The following is a 16,099-nucleotide window of genomic DNA, read 5'->3' on the forward strand; positions in this document are numbered from 1 at the left end:
TTAAAGCTTATCCACCTTAATATCCTGCGTGCTTCAGAAGAGTCAGTGGTCCCACCGTCTTTGCAGGCATTTGGAATATTAGCAGGCTCTTTGGTTCATGAGGCATTTTTCTGTTTGTCTGTGCTCATTCCCATACTGAATGTGACTTGAGATCCTCCTGGTCCTTTTTTGAGGAAGAGTTTCAGAATTCTCTCTCGTATCTGCTTGGTTTTGACCACGTACACGATGGGGTTCATCACGGGAGGGATGAGAAAATGCATGTTGGCCATGGTGACATAGATGTGCCAGGGGAGTCTGGGGCCAAAGCGATGCAGAAGAGACAGGCAGATCATGGGCGTGAAAAAGAGGGTCACGGCAGAGAGGTGCGAGACACAGGTGCTGAGCGCCTTGAGGCGGCCACCGTGGGAGGCGAGGCTCAGGACCGTCTTCAGAATCAGGACGTATGAAATGAGAATGAGAAAAAAATCAAGTCCCATGGTGGAGAGGACCACGCACAGTCCCAAGATGCTGTTGACCCTGGTGTTGGAGCAGGAGAGCTTGATGATGTCTGGATGCAGGCAGTAGGGATGAGATAGCACATTGGAGCGACAGAAGCACAGCCTCCTCAGGAGGATCGGGAGGGGCACCTGCACAGTCAGGGTTCGCGCAGTGATCGCCAAGCCTATCCTGGCAATTACGCCGTTGGTGAGGATGGAAGAATAGCGCAACGGGTGAGAAATGGCCACGTAGCGGTCAAAGGCCATCGCCAGGATGACCCCAGACTCCAGATCCTGGAACGTGTGGATGAAAAACATTTGGGCGAAGCAAGCCGAGAACGTGAGCTCTCGCGCATCCAGCCAGAAGATCCCCAGCATTGTAGGGAAGGTGAAGAGGGACAGACCCAGATCCGAGGCAGCGAGCATGGCCAGGAGGAGGTACATAGGCACATGGAGGGGGTGTTCCTTCCAGATAACTGCCATGATGGTCGTGTTGCCCACCAGGGTAACCAAGAACATGGCACAGAAAGGTATGGAGATCCAGGTGTGCACGGCCTCCAGCCCAGGTGTGCCTGTCACCAGGAAGGTGGAAATGACAGAGTCATTGCTGCTGATGGGAAACATGATGCCAGGGCCGCATGCCTTTCCTAGAGCAAAAGGAGGTGTTAATTTTTTTTTCTTTTGTTTTTTTAGGCCCACACCCAGGGCATATGGAGGTTCCCAGGCTAAGAGCTGAATTGGAGCTACAACTGCTGGCCTACACCACAGCTCAGGGCAATGCCAGATCCTTAACCCACTGAGCGAGGCCAGGGATGGAACCTGCGTCCGTCCTTGTGGATACGAGTCAGGTTCATTTCTGCTGAGCCACCACGGGAACTCCAGAGATGCTAAATTTGACCTGAGCTTTTAGTTGGCTATTCATAGACTTCTTATTTTAGGCGGACCTTAGAGGGTGTCTAATACGAGAATACATACGCCGTTTCCCAATATTGAGCATCTAAGCCTTAGGACTAGAACAAAACCTTCTTTTTTTTGATCAATTTCCTCAGATATTGTAATTTATTGAAGAAAAAATGAGAAAAAATACTTGATATGGCCATTTGCTATGGTAGTTTTAAATGTTCAGCCAAAAATAGTGTGGTGTAAATAAACTTCCTTTAAAAATGCATGCAAAATCATTCTTGCAATTATAGTTACAATAGTATATCATTCGAGAGTATTTCTTACTGCCTTAGACAATAGTGGCATGCATTAGACAGTACTACTCAAACCGAAGTTAATGGACCCTTTCTGTATGCTGCTTTTTTCTGCAGTGAGATCAGTGTAGAAATTTAAAATGAATATTGGAAACTTTTGCATTAATTTGATGTAATAATCATGCTTCTTGAATTTAATAGTAATTATTATCTTTAATGCACAATAATAAGATTATTATTGTATTTTGGATGTATTTTTCATTTTTCCAAAATATCATTTTAATCATATTTTCTAAAACATTGCATTGTGATTGAAAGTTTCAAAAGCAATCCTGCACTATGTAGTTTATGAATCACTGTTACCCAATAATTCCTTGTAAAAATATAAACATTATTTTTCATCACTTGAACATGAAAAAAAAGACAATTTATTTATATTTGCTTAAAAAAGCTAAAATATTTAACAGACTTTATTTTTTAAATCATATTCATCTATTTTTCAGTAGAGGTCTAAATTTTTAAAATTTTTTTAAGATCTAAGGGCATTTTACATAGCGACTATAAATTCGTTAACAAATAGTCTGTTTTAGTAGTAATAACAGATATTATGCAGTGCCTATTTTAATTGCTCTAATTCAATAGGAGTATGCTTATTTATCAAAAAAATTCAACGTCAGTTATTTTTCCTATATGCCTGGTCTTAAACTTAATATTGCAGCAGTGGTCTAATAGAGTACGATTAGCAGTATTTACTGATGGGGCGAGACGTCTGTTTAACGTTCAAACACAGTATCCTTATGTCAGAGATGAGACTGTTTTCATGGTCTGTGTCGCTCAAACTCATTTATCCAGAAAGAGTCAGTTGTGGGCGCTGAGTCTCTTTCCCGCAGAGAACAAAGTACACTTTGTTCTGAGTCCATCACTCACCGTATTCTGCGTTTTTGAAACTAAATGGGCACTGCACACATACGCTTCCTCCCCACAAATGATGAGCCTTACAAATATTTGCATATGCAAATTGTCGCCCTTCTCACCGGCTCCCACTCGCTAATGTCATTCTTCCTATGGGTGCTGGGCCCCTGTTGAGATGCGCTCTCCCCACCTTCATTCCCTGGCTGGAGCATGCAGACCTTGACTGTGTGGCATGAATACTTCCCAGCTGCCCCTGTTCTAATTTCCCTACAAATCTAATCTTTGCTGAGGGTAAGGTTCTTAGAAAAAAGAAACAAAACAAAACAAATTTTTTTTTAAAGTTTCACTGCCTTTTCCTGTATCGAGGGCGAGAGACAAGGATTCTGTCCGAGGTTTCCACTCGGCAGGATCGTCAGTTCTTCAGAACCTCCTGGGTCAGTGTGGATGAGACTTTCAGAAGTAAGAAGAAGGCATCAAATGCAATGTTACACATTCTCTTTTAAAAGAAAGTTGGAATTAGTGTCAGAAGCTGTATCGGCTTTTAAAAAAAAAAATCTTGAATTTTGTTGTAAAAAAGTAGAGAAGGTGAGAGAAGGACTAGGAAGCTCACTCTTTGTTGGAGAAGAGAGGACTCTGCTCATGCAAATCAGCGCGGCTGCAAGAGCTAAGGGTCTGGCGTCAGATATCGTTGCAAGTCCTTTTCTCATCCACGGGTTTTTCGAAATGTCCAGAATCTGCATTCTAGTCACCAAGGGAGACCCTGTCAAGGGATGGGGCTGAACACCCGTCAGTGACCACACGGCCGTGAGACCGCTTCTCCTGTCAGGAGCACACTCAGTCTCCTTGCCTTTGGCTCAGTAGCCCTGTCCCAACAGCTCAGGTTCTTGACAGAAACAAATCAGACAGAAAGAAATGCATCCAGACCTCCGTAATTCCTGTGCTATGGGCTAGAGGTTCTCTACTCGCCAATGTACCCGAAATACCTTTACTCTTAGTGGGTTTTTTTTTTTCCAATCTGGGTAAACACTGTCTTCCCTCTTACCTGACATCTCAGGGCAGAGGGGCTGCTAACCTGCTGCAGGGGCAGCTGTCTCTTTCCACGTTCAAAATCAAGAATTCCTGGGACCTGGTTCGAGCTTGTTATTATTGATGCAGCTGTCTCTTAAGGACAGTGATCTCCTGGGAGGATCCACTGTGTATTCGGAGTCTACCGTTTATTGCTCCACGGTATCCTCCACACTGGCCCAAGTATTCGATGGTTTCTGAAGCACATAAGTTGGAAATCACTCGTTAAATTTAGTATCCTCCCAGGCCCCTCTGAAGTTGTTGCTAAATGCCGCATCTCCATTTGGGAGTTGCTCACTCTCTTCTAGCCTGTATTTTGGGCTTCTCAAAAGTCAACTGCATCACAGACATCTGTTTGAACTCTCCTATTGTTCATTCATATTATATGTTTCAAGATAGGAGACAATCAAGTATAGTTAAAAAATTACCTTTGAATTCTCAAGGACCAACTATGTATGTTTTCTGTCATTATCCCACATCCTACCCGTACACACACCACACACTTTGCACAAACATGTAACTGAGTATCAAGGGGCTCTTTTTGTTCATGAAGTTTAAAATTAAACGATAGACATGGTGTTTCAGGCTGGCAAAATCCACAGATGCAATAACATTCAGAAGAGGGGTCACATTTCCATGAATTCAGCTGGGACATTGTAATTACAGTAGCAGCTGCTTGTCAGGATGAGTCCTACTTGAGAATTTAAATAAGTGTCTTTTATTGCTTATTTTTTTACAAGTGTAGTGGAGGTTCCCCTCACATCATCAACCTAACACATTATTGTTATATTTGAATAAGCAAAAAATAAACTAATGTAATCGCCCCACGTCCGAGAATTCACGTGGACAATCTGGGGTCAAAGGTCCTTTATGATCCAGAGCACTTCCTCTCTCAAAATACACATCAGAACAATTTTGAAGTTATACTTAGGATGTGTCAGAACTTTATGGGTAAAGCGTTTCCTCCCTGATTGCAAAGTGCTGATGTTTTCTCTTCCAGGGAGGAGAAGCAATCCTAAAGAAATCACTCCAGGGAAAATATAGGTTGGTCAGTGATAGTGATGGGTTCTTCCCAAGCTGAGGCTTTCTGTCTCCATAATAATACTGTGGGACTGAAGCCACCAATGTGTGTAAAATAAAGTAGCTGAGAGGAACACACTGGCTTCAAGGAGAAGTAGCTTGTCATCTTTCAGGGTGTTTTGGTCATTGCTTTTTGTTTAATTGAAGGTAGCCGTATTGAAATGTGCATTGTATTAAAAAATCTCAACTTACTGTATTTTGTTTGTGATTTAGATGAAAATAAATAGTTAGTTTCCTTTCTACTCAAAGTCATTGAGGACCCATGACCTTGGGAAAAAGTATAAGTTAAACAAAGAATTGGAAACAAGATGAAAATATTCCCATACAAGTGATTCCTAAAATGTGAGGATAGCTTTTTAGCTGAGGTGTTCAGATTGATAGAGTTTGATCACCTCCAGAAAAAGGAGTCTTTCTCATTCTTACTTTTTATTCTTCTGTTAATTTATCAGATCTATCAAGGCCTAGCACAGAGGACATTAAATGTCAAACTGACCCTTTCAAACCCAGGAATACGCTATTCAGAATATACACTGAACAACTGTGTGAACTGATGTGGCTTTGAGTACTTGAGACATAGCAGTGGCCATGACTGTGTAGAGGAGCATCACAGGATTGACCATAAATCTAACCTCCAGGAGCCATTGAGAAGGACTAAAAGCGTATATACTTCAGAGTTGATGAGGCAACCTCCACTGTCCACCTCCAGCTTTACTAAATGGAGCAGTCCCCGTTTCTCTCAGTGAGACGATGAACAGAGCTGAGCACACCCAGATCCACAGAGATTGTGTACAGTGAACTGAGGGTACTTGTGTCAGCTTTCGTATGTGTGCAAGAAAATTCTTGCTCAAGAAGATAAAGTTATCACGCAATGCATACCATTACCATTTGTTTCATTAACTTCTTGAAAATAAATGTATTCAAATACTTAATATATTCTTCCGGGCAAGTGAAAATTAGTTGAGAATAATGGATTGCTCACATGGAAAAACAGCTTAGGGCACTTGGACCACAGCTAGTTCATCCAAGCAGCCTTCACCTCATGTAGCATGTCGTCTCCACCAAATCTAAGCTATTGTGCCAGAAGTTTATCCAGGTTTGCTGTGGCTGTGGTGTAGATTGGCTGAGTAGCAAAGGTATTGAGAAAACGTATGATATGAAAATATATTTAATATTATTAGTCATTAAGGAGATGCAAATTAAAACATAGGCTCCCACTCAGCTTTTAGGGCAAATAAAACCTCGAAAGAAAATCTCAAAAGAATTTGGAACAGTTCTCATGCATTTGTATTGACGGTGAGAATGAATAATAGTATCTGAGACATGGCCTCCCTACTCATAGATATTTAACCAACTAAAATAAAATCATGTCCATTGATACACCTGCTACCCAATTATTCGTTAGTGCCCAAACCTCAAAACCACAAATATCCATCAAACGGTGAATGAATAAACAAGTCATGGTGGACTATTATATCACTTGATAGAAAAAAAAAAAATCAGTGAATGTCCTACACATGCAACAACACGGATGAATCTTAAGATTATAATATTAACCAGAAAAAAATGTAATAGCTGTATCCCGTATAATTCCATTTTTATGACATTCTGAAAACACTAACACCATAGAGGCAGAAATAATAGAAGTTATTTCCAAGGCCTGGAGTCAGTGGGGGGAAAGGGGTGCGTCAAAGCTGCCTGCTGGGCATTTGAGAGGTGATTGAAACAGGCATGACTGAACCTAGTGATGTATGGTTAAAGCATACGTATTTGTTAAGGGCCAGAACCGGGACCCTTCAAAGGCTGAGATTTACCACATTTAAATTATATCGCAATAAACTGCTTTCAAAAAACGACAATAGCGATGAGTTTTACCATGCAGTATTCCCAGGGTAATCATTTAAGATGATTTTGTCATGGAGTTTCCATTGGGGCTCAGTGGTTAACGAATCCGATTAGGAACCATGAGGTTGTGTGTTCGATCCCTGGCCTTGCTCAGGGGGTTAAGGATCTGGCGTTGCCGTGAGCTGTGGTGTAGGTCACAGACAAGGCTCAGATCTGGCGTTGCTGTGGCTCTGGTGTAGGTCACAGACGTGACTTGGATCCTTTGTTGCTGTGACTGTGGTGTAGGCTGGTGGTACAGCTCCGATTAGACCCCTAGCTTGGGAACCTCCATATGCTGTGGGTGCGGCCCAAGAAAAGACCAAAAAAAAAAAAAAAAGATGATGTTGTCGCAATGGAGGCAGAATCAGGACAGGATGTAAAAATATAAAATGGTTTTGAGGGGTCCTGTGAATGGGGTCCTGGTTTATGAGTGAGGATTTAATAATGTTCCCCATCGAGTACCTACGTGGACTCATTTCCTGAAAAACAATTGACTTGCCTCTGTTTTATCCTCTCAAAGTATCCATTCAATTTTTTAAAAGTCCTGGTGAGGCAATGTACAAAAGAAAGGTACAAATTTCCAAAATATAAAGATAATAATCAACACAGCAATATAAATTAAGGAAATAATAAGGTACTTTCTTCAGTCCAGCATGTTTGGGAATTTAAGAGATTGACAAGTGTAAAATAGAAGCTTGCAAATCTTTATACTTCTGCGTTTTAAAATTTATTTAACATTTTTAAAAGGAAGCTTGACAAGGCTTAAATACATAAAATGGATATACTTTGGTCTAGCAACTTAACGTGAGCCTTGTCCCCTATAGAAATGTACAAAAAAATACACAAAAGTATGTGTCCCAAGGTAGCATCAGTATTTATACTGGTGAAGTAGAAACAATTTAAATTCAGATATAGTTAAAGCATTGCATTACATTGGTATTATGCAGTATTAAGTATCTTTTTAAAACGTGGACATTTTTATACTCTCAGGAGATATGCCTTTGATACATTCTTGAGAGAGAAAAACAGGTGTACAGGGCCACTGTCTGATGTCCTATACTAAATCGCTTTAATTATCTCTTCAGAAAGATAACTCTAGACAGGTTTGTTAGCTCTGGGGAAAAGAATTGGTGTCTTTGCCCCAAAATGACACAAAACAATTCCGTATGTTTTAAGTTTGGACGATGTGCATGTGCAAATATGTGTTAAATACCTTCAGTCAGTTATTGTTTTATGTCATGAAAATAGCTTAACATTTCTGAAACAGTCAGAATCATCTAAGAACATTTGTATTTACGTGCTTTCATTCCAACTTGCTTTTCATATGTTGAAGAAAGACATGGCTCAGACCACTGGGTTCCAATCGAATGGGGGCTTTTGGTTTCTCTGGTACAGAAGGATGCCCTAAGATGGGTCAATACTGAAGATACGCTCTCTTGCTTCTCCAAGATCCCTTGGGGTGAAAATAAACTTAAGCCCTTGGCTGTGATGGTTTGGAACTCCCAGGGCTGTATAAATGTCAGCAGTGCTTTCCAGGCACCTACCAGACCCTTTCGTGGTTTGTACAGCACCAAACCAGTTCCTTCTCCACACTGAATTGCGCCTTACGTCTGAACCAGATCCACCTGAAAGCGAAAGAGTCCCTCATTGCATGGTGAGTAAAGCGCTTCAGAGATAAGTACTGTCGTGGTCATTGTGAACCTGACAATGTCCATTCAAGAAAATTACTGCACTAACAACCAGCTTTCCAGGGTAAAGGGACCCACAGGAATGGCTCGCGGCAGTGTCCGGATGTGTGAGATTTGGAGATTAAATTGTAGAAGCCTCTGTTTCATAAGCGATGCATTCTAATTTTCTTTTCGTTTTCTTCTAAGAAACAATTATTGTAGTCATGACTAATTAAAGAATATTTGTTGATTTATGTGTATATTCCGTTTACCTAAGTTAGATTTTGATCGCTTTCTGAGTCCTGAAACCACTGTCTCATGAATATGGTTTGCAAGCATGGATTAGATTTAACTAAATCAGCGTGTTTTGTTTTAAGACACTGAAGCATGGAAAGCATCAAACGCGTTTGCAGATTTGGAGGGTTTTCCTGACCCTCTCCACCTGACCCCGAAAACAGCAGTTTTTTTTCGAGTTTGAGCTCGTGCCTGTTGGTGATGTTTGTTGTCTTTTTTATGAGTTCCGAGATGCCCAAATGAGAATTCGTGGTTTTGAGAGATAAACATTCAAAACCAAACTTCAAGCGCCCAGTTTAAAAAAAAAAAGACGACTCTACATAGGCGAAGAACTGTTCTGCTAGTATCTTTAGACTTATTGATGTGTAACTGCAACCCTCCATTAATGATGCTAGGCAGCCACAGTATTTCTGATCCAACTTCTCTTTAAATCCCTGTAATTTTGCAGATTTTTTTTTTAACATAGAAAATACATATACCTTTCTCGAGCTAATGCTTCTTCAGACTTCTTAAATTCCAACTTGCAAGTGAAGCCTTTCTTCATATTCCAGAGTTAATATATATATATAAAGTGATCTAGATATAGATGTAAATTTGGTTCATACATCTAGATCAGACCTTGATACATTACAGTAACTTTTATATAAATTTTGTTTTCCAATTCTGTCCTATAATAAACTTTTTTTTGTTTAATATTTCTAAATACCCTTTAAGACGGGTATGATTACATATATTTTTACAACAAGGAATATTTCTTTCCAGAAATATTAAATGACCCTCTGGGTCATATAAAGACAAAAATGACAAAGCCAATTTTTAAACCATAATAATTAAGTTTTTCCATAATGCTGCTTTATTTCTCACACGTTTGACTCTAATGCTTAGAATACAGTATCTGACACAAGAAGGGTTCTCACTAAAAATTACCTAATTGGTGCAACGTAGTATAACATAATAACATAACATAGACAGCATAAGTTCAAAGGGGAAGCAGGGGAAATAGAATTTGCCTTCCAGAAGCTGTTGTGAGGATGGATTTAAAGCTAGGTCCTGTCCTTGACCAAAACAAACAAACAAGCAAAAAACCCAAACAAACAAAATGACAATAAAATAAACAAAGCAGGGCTAGTGACGATGTAGGTGCTTATGTGTAAACGTAGGTTATTTTTATAACTAGATGTATTATGTGATTCCAACCTGCCGACACCAGGGGCATTTCTCAGTTAAATCAAGACGACACCTCCCCCCCGCCCCCTCCCCGGCTGTGCTCCTGTGCTCCTGGCATTTAGAAGTCCCCATGCTATAGCAGTAACCAGAGCCACAGCGGTGACACCACCAGATCCTTAACCTGCTGATCCACCAGGGAACTCCAAAGTGATAGCTTTTTAAAACCTGTGTAAGAACATGGCTTCTGGTTGGGCTTTGAGGGGAAAAAATACATAAACACACTGAGTATTCATATAGTACTTAGATGTATACAATTTTTTATATACCATTAAGTACTCGGTTGGTTTATACATAGAAATTCAAGTACTAGGATCCAGGAAGTATGTACTGACTTTACCACTGGCAAATGAAGAGGAGATAAGCATCAACTGCTCCTTAATGTTTTCTTCCCAAAATTTTCCTTCCTTTCTTCCTCCTTCCCTCTGTTTCTCTCCTCCCCTTTTCTTTTCCTCGGCATCATCATCTTTTTCTGCTCCTCTTTCTGTCCCTGCTGCTTCTTTCCTTCATCCAACACATGGCTAAGCTACAATTATTGACCAGGGACATTGGTTTGATAAACTGTAATGCACTTTTTTGCAGTGCTTTCAAATATGTGAATAATATGTGAGAGACATTTGATAAGCATACGTGTGTGCATAAGCTCATTCATATATAATGGACTTCATACACTGGTTTTAGTAAAACTTATTTATAGTTTCAATTTGGAATCTGTAACATGCAAGTACTCTGAGGTCTCTTTACAGAAATACGCTCATGTCTCCTACCAATCAGTGTTTTATTTTGAAATCAACGTGGGATTTTATGTAGTGATGTCCACTATTTACTTATGGATACACTTGTTTTGAACTGAGTACTATCAAAGGTTAGAAACAAATGCTGACCAAGGAACTTTCAGCCAGTGTGCTGTGTGCTTTTGCTCTGCCTCATGCAGTTGATCATGATAGCAATATTTAATAGAGTATCATTATTACAAATGTATTAGAAATATAGCTGGGAGTTACTGATATCAACTTGCCTCAACCACTTGTAAGTCATTCACTTATAAATAATTTATCATAATACATATGAGTTTTTTCAAAAAAAATTCATTAGAGAAACAGAGAGGCTTGTAACCTCAAGTATTTGAAGATGAGTTGATGGGGCAGAAATATAATTTAAAAAAATTCAAAACTTTATGGATGCATTAAGCAAGAGAAGCATTAAAAGGTACCAAAGAAGAAAGTTTTATTTGAAAGAATGAATATATGTGTGTGTGGCTGGGTCACCTCGCTGTACAGTGGAAAATTGACAGAACACTGTAAACCTGCTATGACGGAACAAATTAAAGTAAAAAATTATATTTGAACGTATCAGGGACTATTTTCTAGAAGCCGTAGTATTAATTTCGATTCCTTTTTAAGACTGAATAGAAATTCTCTAGGTATGTTAGAAAAAGAGAGGATTAAAACCATCCAGTCAGAGGGCTTGTGTTAAGCAAAGTGACAGAGAGTGAGGACATGTAAGAGCAGCACTCCAGGCATCTTCAGAGTTGTGGAAACAGGCATTTCCCTAGCGGATCAGTGGGTTAGGGATCCTGCACTGTCACTGCTGTGGCGCAGGTTTGATCCCTGTCCTGGAAACTTCTGTACCCTGTGGGCTTAGCTAAGAGAAAAAACAAACAAACAGAAGAATGAAAACACAATTATTGCAATAAAACACAGAACATAGGGAGGCGTTGACTCTGCGTGATCAGCTTAGAGAAATATGCAGTGTCCAGAGCATAGAAGTTTTGTGCCTCATGATAAGGACGCCAAAGATGTTAAAGCTTATTTTGTTGTTTGTGGGGAACATTTAAAGGAGTATAATATGGTCACGATGACATTTTAGAAAGTCACTATGAAAAATGTATGAGCAGTGCATTTATGGGGAAGTCCTTGAGGGAGAGCTTTCAGAGAAGGACTGACTAGAGTCTGTTTTAAAATAATAGTGCCTAAATGAAGATTTAACAGTAAGATTTAATAATAACTGCCTGTAGTTAAACAGCACCTAAACACACACATATTATAACACATATATAATATATAAATATTACATATACACAGTCATTATTTTTAGTCATTTCTCATTTGAACCCGAGGGAACATATACACTGCTCTCCTCGTCTTACAAAGAGGGTTGTAAGCACAGAGACAGAGCTTAGCCGAAAACACACGCCTGGTGAGAAAAGGGCCAGCCTTTGAACTCAGTCAACCTGGCCTTCTGACCCTTTGATTTTCATCACTACAGTAGCAACTGTAAGATTGAGAGTGCCCTGGTGGCCTGGCAGGGAAGGACCTGGCATCGTCACTGCTATGGCTCAGGCCACTGCTGTGGTGCGGGTTTGGTCCCTGGCCCGGGAAATTTTGCATGCCATGGACACAGACAAAAAAAGAAGAAAAAATTCCGAATAAAACACAAGAAAAAGCTGTCAGTATTGGGAAGGGTTGCACTGACGGTTATGCTCAGGGTTTGTATTTGATTTTCCTGTGAAGCTGCGGCGTAGAGGTGTCGGTGGATCCGTTGAACTCATGTTCAGAAAAGGCATCTGGATCGCGTATGAAAATCTGGGCGTTCACGTGGTTTGAGAGTATTAAAATTGCTCAGAAATTTTATGTGAATCAGAACAGAAGAGAAGCAGCAGAAACGTCAGCCAATGAGAAATACGGAAGGCATGGTTTAAATTCCTCAGGAAAAGGATAATTGTAGAGTCGGAGTTCTTTTAAATGGAGAAAAAATGAAAGAGGGAGGCACTGTTGGAAAAACTGCATAGAGTTCATTTTTTTCTTCCTGTGTCGTATGTGGAGCATTTAGAGAGGATCAAATAAGGGGATGTGTGACGTACAATGGCCTGGTAACCACCTCAGATGGGATCAGTTTCTGGTGATGGGGACACGGTATTTCACAAACCAGAGTCGCGTGTCCTGTATAAGTGAGTCAAAAGGAAGGGATGAGGAAGCTGCTCTAAAGGGTGTGTTTGAACGGACCACCGTTTGATGAGCTGGAAATCGTGCATACAGTCATGTGATGAGTGCATCAGGGATGATACGGGGCGTTTTCATCTCCCGAGGAGCTGGTTCCTGTCTGTAGCCAGTCTCTTCCTCCTCCCTGTTCACCTCTGAAATCTCCGATGAGCTGTCACTGACGTTGTCTTTCCTAGGGGTTCATATGCGAATGCAGTCACACAGTATTGGGGTTTTGTACATCTTTTTTTCTCAGAGCAGCAGCGACCCATTCATGCTGTTGCTTCCATCAGTCGTGGTTTCCTTCTTAACTTAAAGTATACGAGTCTTCACAGTTTTGTTATTCGTTCGGTATTGGATTATATTTGGTTTCTTTCCTTTTTCGGCCGTCATGCGTAAAGCTGCTTTGACTGACTGTGTACAAGTCTATGTGTGGACGTGTTTTTATTTCTCTTGCGCAAATTCTTAGAAGTTACACCGCTGGTGGGTAACGGTAACTGTCTGGGGGGGCGGGGTGTATATGTGTGATTTATATGAAGCCACCAAACAGATTTCAGAGTCTGTGCCACGTGCATCCCATCCGAATTCCAGCTGTTCCCCGTCCTCACCGACATGTGGTGTTTTCACTCCTTTTAAGCCATTTCTAGTGCTTTCTTGTACGTCTCATTTATGTTTTCCGAGTAAGTAATGGTGCTGAGCATCTCTTCATGGGCTTACTTGCCATCCGCATATCAAGAGGAGTAATTATGAAGTTATGAATATAAGCTCAACTTTCTGTTTCCCACAGCTTACTTTTACAACTGCGTATCCGCAGTCTTTCTGCTTCTCACTTGGTTTTCAAGTCTCCTGACCTACGATTTCTCCTTTAGAGAGCAGAAAACGGCTTGGATTGCAGTCTTCCCTACATGGTGTCATGTTGGCTTTCAATCACTCTGCTTCTAATTGGCCCACCTTCTCCTTGCTTGGCCTTCCTGGTCTGGAGGCTGCCCACATCTGGATCTCCATTCCCTTTTGTCTCCTGTACACCCTGGCCCTGGCGGGCAATGCCCTTCTGCTCATCCTGGTTAGAGCGGAGCAGAACCTCCATGCGCCTCAGTTCTATTTTTTGGCCGTGCTCGCCCTCACTGACCTAGGCCTTTTGTTGTCAACACTGCCCAGTGTCTTGGCCATCTTCTGGTTTGACGTCCGCCGCATCGGCCTGGATGCCTGCTTAAGCCAAATGTTCTTCATTCACACCCTCTCCTCCGTGGAATCTGGAGTCCTGGTGGCCATGGCTTTTGACCGCTTGGTAGCCGTCTGTGCTCCGCTGAACTACACCAGGATCCTAACCCGCCACACTGTGGCCTGGCTTAGCGGAGCTGCTCTCATCCGAGGTGCCACTCTGCTGGCCCCTCTGCCTTTTGTCCTTAGGGCCTTTCCTTTCTGTGGGGCCACTGGTCTCTCCCACTCTTACTGCTACTACCCGGATGTGCTGAACCTGGCCTGTGGGGATGTCACTATCAGCAGTGCCTATGGATTGGGTTTTGTACTCTGCACATTTGCCGCGGATGCTGTCTTTATTCTTGCTTCGTACGTGAAGATCTTGGGCACGCTTCTGAAGCTGGGGCCTCCAGGCCGCACCTGGAAGGCACTGCATACCTGTGCGTGTCACCTGTGCACAGTGTGTGTGTTCTACCTGCCCCTCCTCAGCTTGGCCGTGCTGCACCGGTACACCCACCACACGTCCCCAGTCCTCTACTCCACCATGAGCGACGCCTACCTGCTCGTGACACCGCTGCTCAACCCTCTTGTCTACAGTCTCAAATCCCAGCAGATCCAGGCTGCGCTGCGCAAGCGATTTGGGGTGCAACGTGTCGTTGCTGGAGAATGAGATCTTCTCTGTTATCAGAACCGATAACCAATTTAACAATGCAGTTCAGGATCATCTATGTGCCAAAAAATGTGTGAGGCCCTGTGAGTTGCAATATAAAAAATACTCAGGTCTTCCCCCAAAGAAGTTCCTAATCTGACGACAAAGGGAGAGAGAAGCAGCAGACAAATAAGTGATCGTAGCTGCGACCACGAGTGATAATTGTTTAGCGGTGGTTAAGGAGACACGGCCGTCGAAACCCAAGGTCGGTGTTCTCGTGTGTAAATTGGATGAAGTCCCCTCGTCCCGCTGCTGGACTGAGTCTGGTCTGTGCTGTGAAACATCCATGCGGGGCTGATGGCGTGGGGATGACGGGCTGTCACCTGATTCTTAACTGCCTCCGTTGTTTCAGTTAAGGCATTATAAACTGTGTAATTGATGCTAAATTTATGACTGTGTTTCATATTTCTGACTATTTCTTACTGTTGGAATACTGGTTCCTATCTGATTATGCTGGTTTTTAACAAGAAATAAAGGAGCCGTCTGAAAAGAAATAGGATATAAGAATCTGAGAAACGAATATTCCTACTCATCTTGCTACCATTGCTTTTACCATTCCAACTGAGAAGAGACAGGTTATATCTGGATTTCTGGAACAAGCCTGCATGTCCTTTCCCTAACTTTCCAGGCGCAAAAACGAATTCGTTTATTCTCTTCAGGGGTCCACTCTTGAAGTTAGACTCGTAAACAAATGACTACTTGTCCTGCTGGGTCAGCACAGGAGACCCCAGTGAAAGGGAGCCTTAAATGCCGAGAACAATGAACAGACGTGTGGTAGCTTTAGCGAGAATTTCGTACTACGTTAAGAAAGTTCTCATGAATTCCTAAACGCTAGCTCAAGTAACCAATCTGAAGATATTTAGCATACTTAATAGGCATCGGCGTCATCCAGAAGGCATAACTATAAGTTCGTATCGTTTGCATTCCCCTACTGGAATCATGGAAAGCAGCAGACCATGTAACCAAAAGTAATTAGTGGAGTTCCTGTCGTGGCGCAGTGGTTAACGAATCCGACTAGGAACCATGAGGTTGCGGGTTCGGCCCCTGCCCTTGCTCAGTGGGTTAATGATCTGGCATTGCCGTGAGTTGTGGTGTAGGTTGCAAACGCGGCTCGGATCCCGCGTTGCTGTGGCTCTGGCGTAGGCCGGTGGCTACAGCTCCGATTCAACCCTAGCCTGGGAACCTCCATATGCCGCGGGAGTGGCCCAAGAAATAGCAACAACAACAACAAAAAGACAAAAAAAAAAAAAAAAAGTAATTAGTGAATTGAGGACTTAGTTTGCATTGCTATTTGAATTCAGAGGAAAGTAAGCCAGCGAAGGCCGGGTTTATTAGGAACTTCTGCCTGTAAGACTGAAAAGGTCATGAAAAAAAGACTGTGAAAGTTTAAAATCGATCTCAAAGACATTGACTT

The 16,099-nt window shown here is 41.8% G+C and overlaps 3 protein-coding genes across 3 annotated transcripts in view; 2 read left to right on the forward strand and 1 right to left on the reverse strand.

The window, feature by feature from the left end:
* Window positions 1–16,099, forward strand: part of LOC100515441 (olfactory receptor 52A5-like) — a 202,980-nt gene that overhangs the window by 155,055 nt on the left and 31,826 nt on the right. The window lies entirely within an intron of this gene.
* LOC100516685 (olfactory receptor 51G2-like) lies at window positions 96–1,100 on the reverse strand. The gene has a single exon (XM_003129516.2). It carries the CDS (start codon window positions 1,098–1,100, stop codon window positions 96–98), a length of 1,005 nt encoding a protein of 334 aa, XP_003129564.2.
* Window positions 13,690–14,646, forward strand: LOC100514417 (olfactory receptor 51G2-like). The gene has a single exon (XM_003129508.2). It carries the CDS (start codon window positions 13,690–13,692, stop codon window positions 14,644–14,646), a length of 957 nt encoding a protein of 318 aa, XP_003129556.2.

The sequence above is a fragment of the Sus scrofa genome, chromosome 9 (assembly GCF_000003025.6).
Source record: "Sus scrofa isolate TJ Tabasco breed Duroc chromosome 9, Sscrofa11.1, whole genome shotgun sequence".
NCBI classification, from domain to species: Eukaryota; Metazoa; Chordata; class Mammalia; order Artiodactyla; family Suidae; genus Sus; species Sus scrofa.